The following is a 10434-nucleotide window of genomic DNA, read 5'->3' as shown; positions in this document are numbered from 1 at the left end:
CCGTTATGGAGTCAATGAGCAGCTGATAAGATTCAGACAGGATCTCTGCTTCCTGCGTCTTATCCATGGTGTTGTTCTCTATTCATCAGCTCCAACCACAATGAAGTAGGAGGGCAAGTGCCGTCGTCCCGAGATTTGAGACCACGCTTAAGTGACATGCAAAATAAAATAACACCCCCCCCCCCCTCCACTTCTCCTCACATTTCCTTCTGGCAGACGCATGAGTCCTGCATGTGAGGTTGTGGATGTTGTTGTCGGTCTGTTTGGTCAACCACTTACGCCGTGAAAGACGAGGTCTGTGGCTACTTTATGATGTTGGTTATAATTATGGAGATACAGTTGGGTAACCGGCGGCAATTTGGAAATATTTCTCTGGTTTCCAAAAAAACCTCCAAAAACTAAAAAAACACTGCTCAACATTCAAGGCGGGTTGCGCCAATGAAAACGGCAGAGGAGTGGTCAAAACCCTTCACTTTGCGTGTATATGTTATAAAAAAAAAAAACCTCAACTAAACAGCTTTTAGCAAATACAAGCAGCAGCATCAAAAGATCCAAGTCTTCTCAGTATTTTTAAAGTTTGAATGGAGCCCGTGAATAAACCTACGTCAGAGCAGACAGCTTGTACATTAATCTGGGGGTGTAAAAAAGTATATAGATAGTATTTTATTATTATTATTAGAGCGCACGACACCCTGCCCACAAATGTTCTATGTCATTAGGGAAGGTAACCAGAGTCTTGTGAAAGACAGAAAAAAAATAAATGGTCAGGGGTTAATCAAAAATAAGAGGGGACGAGGGTTAATAAATAATTCATGTGACCTCTTCACTCATGTTGACTTTTTTTTTTTTTTTTTTTTTAGATAGGCACTGCGGAGCGTTACCATGGAAATGGCTAAAGAGGAAGTGGAAAGTGTCAACAAAGAAGCCTTTTGTAACTTGTGTTTTTATGCACAAAAAAAAAAAAAGGCGATAAATATACCCCTTCCAGCTTTTGACTGGTGATACTGAGATGAAAGCATTAAAGTAGCAGATGGGTTTTTATGTTCTCATGTTGACTGGTGAGAAGTGGACATCATGTGGCAGAATATTACATTGGATTTCTGAACTTATTTTTGTTAGTAGCCGGCACGGTGGTGCAGTGGTCAGCGCTGTCGCCTCACAGCAAGAAGGTTCCGGGTTCCAGCCCCGGCTGGAGCACGGGATCTTTCTGTGTGAGTCTCCATGTTCTCCCTGTTCCTGTGTGGGTTCTCTCTGGTACTCCAGCTTCCTCCCACAGTCCAAAGACATCAAGAGGGGACGAGGCTGATTGATACTCTAAATTGACCGTCGGTGTGACTGTGAGTGTGAATGGTTGTCTGTCTACATGTGTTGGCCCTGTGATGGACTGGTGACCTGTCCAGGTGAACACTGCCTCTCACCTGAAGGCTGCTGGGATAGGCTCCACCCCCCCGCAACCCTTAACAGGATAAGCAGTAGAAAATGGATGGATGAGATTTCTATTCTGTAACGCTGGGAGAAACACAGTGGGTCTTTACTTCACATTTCCCGCGATGTTCCCTGTAAATATCATACTTTATGACAAAATTCAGCTCTAATATGTTTGAAGGTTTCTGGAGCAAATTTGCATTTTCCAAAAATCCACGTCTTCTCTGGAGGAGAATTCAGCAATTCCAGTTGCTAAATTGAAATAGCCTTAACTTACGTAGTTAAAACTTAATGAGTAGACTGGATTACCAGAACTGTCACTCTGTTTTTTTTTTTTGGGTGGGTAGTCCAGGAAGACTTTCTCATCTAGGGTAGACGTCGGCCCCCTCACTGACCCCTGAGGGTTCAAATCTATTCAAAACTGGTCAAGATATTAGCCCGTCTATCTTCAACAATGCGGGTAACATATAATTTAATGTAATTCATCACATCAGTCCCAGTATTCTTATCAAATTACTAGATGATAAACTCAGAGAATACCTGTTCAATGAGATTTGAAGCTAAAATTCACTTCAGGGGCGGGAGTTTCTGCACTCAGGTACAACTTTAAACAAGTGCAAGGGTCAAACTGGCTTCACCGGTGAGGTAACAGAGTACCAGTGTGTGTTTAAAAAAAAAAAAGAAAAAAAAGTCTGCGACTACTTTTTCCAAATATAACTTTTTTTTTTTCCCCTCAACAAAACACTCCAACATTTAAGTTTCTCATTTGAGTGGCCCCGCTGCTCGTCTTCCTCATCCGTAACTGTTCTGAGACCCCCGGTCTCAAAATTGTGACGGTTCTACTTTCATTTCCTGACACTTTCCAGATCAGGAGAGGAATTTAAAAAACAAAAAAACAACAACAACAATCATTTTCTATTTTCTATGCACTGCAGGCTAATGATGGCGCACTCTGGTTAGCGCTCGGCTAACTTGACCCTGCAGGTCTTCTAGACTTTTCAAACATAATCTTAGCAAACTGATTGCAAATTGTGTTCGTGAAATAATTTAATTCGTGGAATTTTTTTAAAAACTTTTCTTCTTTTTTTTTTAAACACTTCAAAGTTTCTTCTGTTTTACAGCACAGACTGTCCAGAGTTAGCGCCGTCATGGTTTCCACACACCGGAGTTTTGATGATAGCTGAAAATGTACCCGTGGCAGGCTTACGGGGCTGAAAAAGGTTGTTTATCGCGATAATCTTCCCAAACCAACACCGCTACTGCGAGTTCTGCCGCGTAAATGCAATTGTTAGCTCGAAGCTAAGCAACAAACTTTGCCGCGGGCGCATGACCTCGTTGACAAGGAGCGCCCCGTGCCTCTCCTGTTTTCAGTGCAACGGCATTTCTAGCCTTAACCTCTCACTAGCAAACGCCACCTTAAGACAAATAACATTTCAAATTATCTTAAGATAGCGTGGACTCACCTTAAAACCTTTCCTAAACCCCATTTACTTTGAAATCAGGGAAATGAATGTTCAGCAACTCTTATTCACTTAGGTGCGTCTCTGCAGTCGTCCGCAGCACGTCTCCGGTTAAATGAAGAATTTATAAGTTCTGGCACAGTAAACAAACAAACAAACAAACAAAACAAGATATACAGGGAAGGAACATCCATTGAAGTATTTTCAGGTGAATTTAATATTGCAACTGGCATTTCAAAGACACTGAGAATCCAAAGAGGGATGGACCACCCACAGAGAGAGGAAGAGATAGTGAGGAGTTTTTCAGCTAAACAAACCCCTCCTCATTACCCTTCAAAAGGAAAAGGGCGTAAACACATTAGAAGACACGGGGAAAACGTTTTTTCTTTGTGTGTGTGTGTGTGTGTGTGTGTGTGTGTGTGTGTTAAGTCTCAGTTTCTTCTTCGTGCGCTGCACCTCACATCTCCCGCGGACAGACAGCACGGAAAAAAACAGAACCAAGACACCCGATGGCGCTCCGCTGCTCAGCGACGCTCACACTTGTTAGCACTTTATAACGTGGCATTCACATCGAGCGTCAACGCAAGCACGTGTTTGACCGAGGATGAAAGCAGAGCTCGGCCAAACTACACCAAACATCCGGTTTAATGACAGATGGAGAGGAACACACGACAAACCTACTTTACATTGAACGCTTTCCAATGGATTGAATTTCATAATTCTCCATTAAATCCTTTGGTTGGCCATTTTGACCAGGGTGGTAAAACATTTAAAGGAACTGAAAGCTGTGATAGAGGTTTTTTTTTGTTTTTGTTGCTCTGTTGTTTTTGCAGGCACTGAAGCATCACATTTCTCTCATGTTACTATTAAAACTGTGCGTCACAGCAACATCCTGAAGGTACTTACTGCAGTTATTGAGGTTTTATTCATTTATTTATTCATTTATTTATCTATTTTTTGGGATCAACTTTAAAAACATAAGGTTGTGTTACTTTTCCGTGTCATGAAAAAGTACACACAGAGCGGAATTTTCTATTCTCCTCTCTCTCGTCGTCGGAAAAAAAAAAAAAGAAAAAAAAAAGATCTCAAATACACATAAAGCAATCATAAACATACTCATAAATATTGCAGTTTCTTGATAAAAGGCTTAGATATATATGTGCTTTTCGATGTGCAGTCACTTAAGCAAAATACTTTTGCTGTCTACAGACAAAAGGCAGACTGTAGTACATCCATGTTAAACGCAGTTGCATACCACTTCTTGAGGTATAAAACAATGGTCAATGGTTTTTCAGGACTCCGTGATGCATCTAACTATGAAACTGCCCGATTCCGTAATAAAGTCGTCACCTCGGCTTGTGTTGCATTACTTCGTTTTCTGCATTATGGCTGAAAAAAGTGATTTCTTTTTTTTCTGACAAGGTTTCCATTGGAAAGAGTATCACATTCGCGATGGACACGTAGCTTGAGGATGGTTGAGAACTGTTTCAGTGTCATTTGAAACATTATTATCTCGTGGTCATCCACAGATGATATTATGTACTTTATGGTTACGTTAAAAAACAACCAAACAAACCCAAAGAAACAAACATTCCTGTCGTGTTCTCCGAACTCAAGAATGCACTGTCATCGATACATAAATACACTTACGAGAACAACTTTTAAAAATATTACGCGGTCAATCCAAAATAACACATAAACATTTAAGGTACAATATTATACAACAAAACTGAAATAAAAGATCCGAAGCTACACTTCATGACAAAATAATTATCATATACATGATGTGAAATATACATTAATAATCTAACCTCTCTCATGTACATTTTTTTTAATCCACTCTGATACGGTATTTTACAATGAGGATGGAGTTTTAGTTCATGTTAGGACAAGTGCATAGCAAAATAGATCATTTGACCGAGTTAAAGAAAAAAAAAAACTGACAAAGCAGCTTTAGAAAACAACGTTAAAAATCATGTTTAAGGCAAATCTCGTCATTTGAAATTGGCATAGTCTGAGAAAATGTCAACAAAGTCTTGTACCACCCTGTAGCAGAAGTCATACTGCTCCTGTGGGAGGAGGAAAGGAAAGTCTGTTAGAGCTGGTCAGTCACAGGCGGCTGAAGATGAGATAAAGCACAAAGCGGGACAAGATAAGTGACATTTTGGACTTTTTTTTTTTCTTTTTAAGCGGCTCGAGATGATTTAGAATCTACTTACCACAGTCTGGACCATATGAGGCCTCTGCATCCGTAAACTCTTCACAGTTTGGAACACGTCCAGCAGACCTTCGGCCTTGACTCGCTCCAAGATATTGCTCAGTGCAATGAACGTACCTGTTCGCCCTGCACCAGCACTGCAGCACACACCAACACAAACATCCCTTAACGGAGGTTCACCACTGCGGGTCACCGCTGCGGCCACAGGATAGAGCCTGTTCCCACAACTCCATTTATTTTCAGGGTCACTAGATGGTCCTGCTTCCACAGTTTGATTGATTTTCGGGCCATTACATGAAACTTCCTCCCCCAACTTCATTCATTCGTCAGCGAGAGATGGAAACTGCTCCAACATTTTGACTCATTTGCTGCCTCAAGACAAAACGGTTACCTGCGCCCACGCTTTGCTTAATTGTGAGAGTTATATCTCAGGGTCACTTATTCATCAAAGTGTGTCTATTTTTCTTTATACATTTTTGTCCTGCCATGGCCACACAGAGGCTCTGAAGATATTAAAAAAAAAAAAGGCCTGAATGTGTGTCTGAAAGAGTGTGATGTACCTGCAGTGTACGACTATGGGATGGTTCCCGGACTGCTGCTGCTGCCTCTGCACCGAGGCGATGATGTCGATCATGCCTTTCCCCTCTGCGGGGATGCCGATCTCCGGCCAGCCGTGGAAGTGGAAGTGCCTGATCACCCTGGTTTGCTTCTCCTGCGAGAAGTAATACAAAGACAGATGAGAGATCCTGCTCCCTCTTAAGTATGATTTATTAGAAATATCCGAAAGCATAATGGAAGGTGCAATGTCAGCCGAGGTTAAGTGCACGGTAGATGAGTGGCGGACTGGTGCGTGCGTCTCTGAGAGGCAGCATTCAACCGCTGAGGCTCGGAGGGTTAATGTTAATGAATTTAAAGAAAGATATCGGATGGAAGGCTCCCACTTGAAAACCCTTAACACATCCTGCCCAACACGCATCCCCTGGCAGGTCAAAGGAGGTTTCGGACTCAATTATTATTTTTTTTAACATCATGATAAGAGAACTAAATCAACTCCAAAGAGGCATTAGAGAGGAAGAGATAAAAATGCCATAAAATATTAAAGCTTTTTATATTTCCCGACTCCATAAATTTAATTTTAATTCAATGATACCTGGAAGTATTCATGTGTAAATCTTACTAGAAGCGCCGCACTGCATCGCTTTAGGTGCCTGTGACACGGAGGTGATGCTGCAAACAACTAAATATTAGTCATTTCAGAATAATCGTACGCAACATAAAACTGACAAATGTTTGCTGCTGCATACGTGAATGTGCTTTTCAAAAGGATCGATAGGGTTGATTAAAAGGAAATCACCTCATCTAAATACAACGCGTCACGTGCTGTGTGTACATTTACTCACCGGAACCAAGGTGAGTACCAAATCTCGTAGACTGAAGGTGTCACACAAAGTGTCTCCCTTCAGCTCCACAGTGTAATCTCCGTAGGTGGCTGAGTCCTCTGCTGGCCAGTACTGGCAACATTTGTCCTGCAAAATCCAATATTTTCAATTGAAAAAAAAAAAGCGCGAACAGACTGACAGTTTTGTTTTGTCACGGATGGGTAGAAATCAGCAGAGGAGCTTGTGAGTGAATGAAGCGCTGAAGTCGGTGTATCGTTACTCACTTGCTCCCTCTCCTGGAGCTCTGTGAGCATGACAATGGAGTGACACTTCCACTCCCACACCATCCTCCAAAAATCCTCCACTGTGTGTGGCAGCGGGCCCTGGGTGGCGATGAAGTAGTCTTTCTGTCTGTAGCCCTGAGCCACAGCAAAATGGAGGCGGCACTTTAGTGTCACGGGTCAGGTGAGGTGTGTTGCACATATAACGGCGATGGGGAGATCAAAATCTACTTACGTCTATAAAAGATGCGTTGATGTAATCGGTGAACTCCTGACCTCTTCTCATGGACAGAATAACTCTGTTGAAGTCATCTGAGACGAGAACAGAGCGGGAAACCGTTCAGAGCGGACCGGTACAAAACCAGTACCAGGCAGAGAAGAGTGGGAGGCTGAACTCAGCTGACAGAAATGTTCAGCTTTGTTTTCTTTGATGGTTTTCGCAACGCTACTTCTGTCTTACATGGAATAATTTGCAGAACTCGGTTCTTCTTCATATTGGCAGGAAGGTTCCCCGTTCTCATGTTCTCCTTCATTATTCGCATGTTCGTCAGTTTCTGAGTAGGAATCAAAGAAAGAGTCAAAATATTCCAACCAGCAAAGGATTCGTATCATTCCTAAAGCTGCACAGGCGCTAAGGAACAGCTGTGTATTTGTACTGAAGGGAGCGGGAATGCTCTTTTGCAGGCAATACAATTATTCATAAATTGCAAAGTTGCTTATTTGCATTTCAGAATAAGTGTGGCGCTTTTTAAAAAAAAAAAAAAAGTCGACAAAACATCCAGTGTAATAGTATGCACGGATATACAGGCCCTGCCCCTGGCACGGAACAAACAATACCAAATACAGATGATCAAAGTCACCTCACTTAAGAACCCTCTCCTCTGTGCGGCAGGGCTGGGCTGTAAACCAGTCCTCAGCTTAGTGCGTAGCAGATTCTGGATTGACGCCGAACCGAATCGTACCTTAAACTCCTCCTCCAGTCCGACCCGGTCACCGTTAGTAAAGGTGTTGTGCAGTTTGTGCAGGTGTCCTTCCAGAGACGACACGTCCAGCTCCGTGTCCCCGTAGAGGTAGTATTCAAGCAGGGCCTGGTAAATGAATGAGTACTGCATCTGTGTGTGTTAGAACAGAAACAAATGTTACACATCGCGGCTTTAAAAACTGCTTTTATAGTTTGTTTTTTCGGGGGGGGGTGTATTTCTACTTGTACACAAGCCAAGAAAAAGTGGACTGATGTTTCCAGTCTCTCTCTTTTTTTCCTCCACACAACCAATGTGGTGACCTTCAGAAATGATCTTACAACTCCCATGGGGATCCCAAGCCCCAGGTTGAGAACCACTGGTATAAACAGTGAATGAATGACTTATTTCATTCTTTCATGGTGTGTGTGTGTGTGTGTGTGTGTGTGTATTGTTAGTTTCATGGAAAAAAAGAAGGTTTGGGGACCTCTGTGTTCCGTGTAACGGACGAGTGTTTGTTCTACTCACGTCGGTCTGAATGAGCTGTGAGCGTTGTTCTCGTATCTTGGAGACAAACCCAAACACGTCAACTTTCTGCTCGGCGTGCATCATGTCTATCATGGCGTCTATTACGATGAAGGTTCCTGTCCTCCCGACACCGGCGCTGCAGAGACACACAACAAACCACAGAATGAACGCAGCGTAACCCTCAGCTGACGCTTGCGTGTTCACGGACAGCAGCAGCGTGGGACAAAGGGACATCTGTGTTTGTAAACACACGTATCACTATGGTCACTCAAACTGCTTCCAGACATAACTGGTATTTGTTCTAGCAAACACACCAATCAGATATTCAAGCCCAAATAGTTTGTCTCCATGGAAACAGATTGGGTCATTTAAAAAAAAAAAGTTGACCCAGCTAAAAAAACAAACTTATTAAAATGAATTCCATTAACTGAGCTGTCTGGTACCTGCAGTGGACCACAATGGGCCCAGAGAAGGTTGGATTCACTGCCTTGACCTTTTTGAGGAACTTGAGCATGCCGATGGGAGAGAAGGGAACTCCAAAATCAGGCCAGCTGGTGAAGTGGAGCTGTGTTACCAGGCGGGGGGTCTTAGCAGCATCGCTAGCTTGCTACAAGGAGACACAGCAACATTGGCAGTATTACAACACCAGCCTGGCCCCCCAGTGTTGTTTTCACATAAACTCTTGGTTCAGTCACAAGAAAACTAAGAGGTTATTCACAAAATTCAAAGCTGCCAGGAATTTAGAAACTGTTGAATTGATAAAGTTAGCCCAGCTTTTATTCAAAAAGGTACTGCGCTACATGTACAGTAATGTCTGCGAAACCCTGCTGTCATCGTCTATTCCCCCTCATGCCAATGGGGAAAACATGGTGTCAGTTTGGTAAAACCAATTTAGCATGTGGAGACTAAGCTGAGTAGACAATGACGGACTTTTCTTTTTTTCTTTGGGTGGACTACCCCTCTAAGCTCACCGCGGAAGTTGTTCATGTAGCAATAATCCACACATGCCGCTAGGAAGAAGTATACCGATCACGTTCTTCCGAGCCTGCTAATTCTGGCTAGCCCCGCGCCAACTTGAATCTTGATAAATAATCTAATCCCGCGGCTCCTCGAGACTCTCCAAATATTATCAAATGACCTTGATAAAATCGTGCTCGTGAAAGATGCTACTTCATAGCACTCAAAATACTTCATCCACTGTTGTACAGCCGCAGAAGTAACAAGGGTGTAGGCTACGGCCTGCAACACAAATATGTGTTGACAGTTGTCTTTAATAAATCTCGCTAGGAAGCAAACAACATGCGTCCTAAAAATGTTTGTGGTGCTGGGAGTAAAACCTTTTATGCTCGAATTTCATTAAAAAAAAATGCTTAATCCTGCTTTATTCACTCAAAGGTTCAGTCATAGAGGGACCTTCATCAGGACGTAGGCCCTAACTATATGCAATAACACTTACTACCACAGGATGGAGACAAACTGCACGTTTTAAAAGTACAAACTTGAAACATTCCAATTTAGAAAAATACATTTTGTTGCCGTGGAAGTCATAAAAACAAAAAATACAGCTGGAAACTCACATATTGTATACAGAACTTGCGAATGGTGTAATCCACCAGGACGGTGAAGTCTTCTACTGCCACCCTCACGTTCCCGTAGGTCCAACAGCCCTGATCCGGCCAGTACTGGTAACACTTGTCCTGGGAAAAGACCACAACCATGACTGAAACAACTGTTATAAAACTGTTGTATAGATTTTTTTAAGACACATAGTGCTTCAGTGCGGGATTTCTGCAAAGGCAAGCCTTGCTGAAGAGACACTTGCTTCCACTGCGCAGCTCGTCAATCCAAATTAGTGAGAGCGAGAAGGGTGAAACCGTTCAATATAAGGCTTTGCTAAGTAATAATGACACTGCATTAGACAACTTTATTTCACATGATGTAGCCATTGATTTCAACAAACCCACAACCTGCTTTAAATCCCCAATCCTCTTTCTATTGATCTTTCAAGCTCATCTCATCTCTCCGTATTTAGAAGAGCTGTGCTTGACTAGTAGGAAATTAAAGACCATTTAGGAGTCAAATGACCGAAATAAAAACCAGCCACAGAACATTAAGCACACATTTTTTTCTTTCTATTTTAAATCGTTTTTTTTTACGCTCCGGTTAATCCCTCTCGGATTTACC

The 10434-nt window shown here is 42.4% G+C and overlaps 1 protein-coding gene across 5 annotated transcripts in view; it reads right to left on the bottom strand.

Annotated features, from left to right (window-relative positions):
- Positions 1-3287: 3287 nt before the first annotated feature.
- Positions 3288-10434, bottom strand: part of ptprea (protein tyrosine phosphatase receptor type Ea) — a 54565-nt gene continuing 47418 nt past the window's right edge. For all 5 annotated transcript variants that reach the window (XM_086196129.1, XM_086196131.1, XM_086196130.1 and 2 more), the window contains 11 exons: positions 9828-9947; positions 8694-8857; positions 8251-8386; positions 7726-7875; positions 7224-7317; positions 6999-7075; positions 6767-6901; positions 6504-6629; positions 5664-5815; positions 5105-5240; positions 3288-4954 (listed from right to left, as the gene is read on the bottom strand). In XM_086196129.1, coding sequence (XP_086052255.1) covers positions 4880-4954; positions 5105-5240; positions 5664-5815; positions 6504-6629; positions 6767-6901; positions 6999-7075; positions 7224-7317; positions 7726-7875; positions 8251-8386; positions 8694-8857; positions 9828-9947 — 1365 coding nt within the window. In that variant the 3' untranslated portion in view covers positions 3288-4879. The remainder of the gene's footprint in view (positions 4955-5104; positions 5241-5663; positions 5816-6503; positions 6630-6766; positions 6902-6998; positions 7076-7223; positions 7318-7725; positions 7876-8250; positions 8387-8693; positions 8858-9827; positions 9948-10434) is intronic.

The sequence above is a fragment of the Aulostomus chinensis genome, chromosome 23 (assembly GCF_037954235.1).
Source record: "Aulostomus chinensis isolate RoL2024-O1b breed Wild chromosome 23, RoL_Achi_v1.0, whole genome shotgun sequence".
NCBI lineage: Eukaryota > Metazoa > Chordata > Actinopteri > Syngnathiformes > Aulostomidae > Aulostomus > Aulostomus chinensis.
Note: the sequence above shows the minus strand (reverse complement) of the source record. Positions and strands in the feature narration are given on the sequence as shown.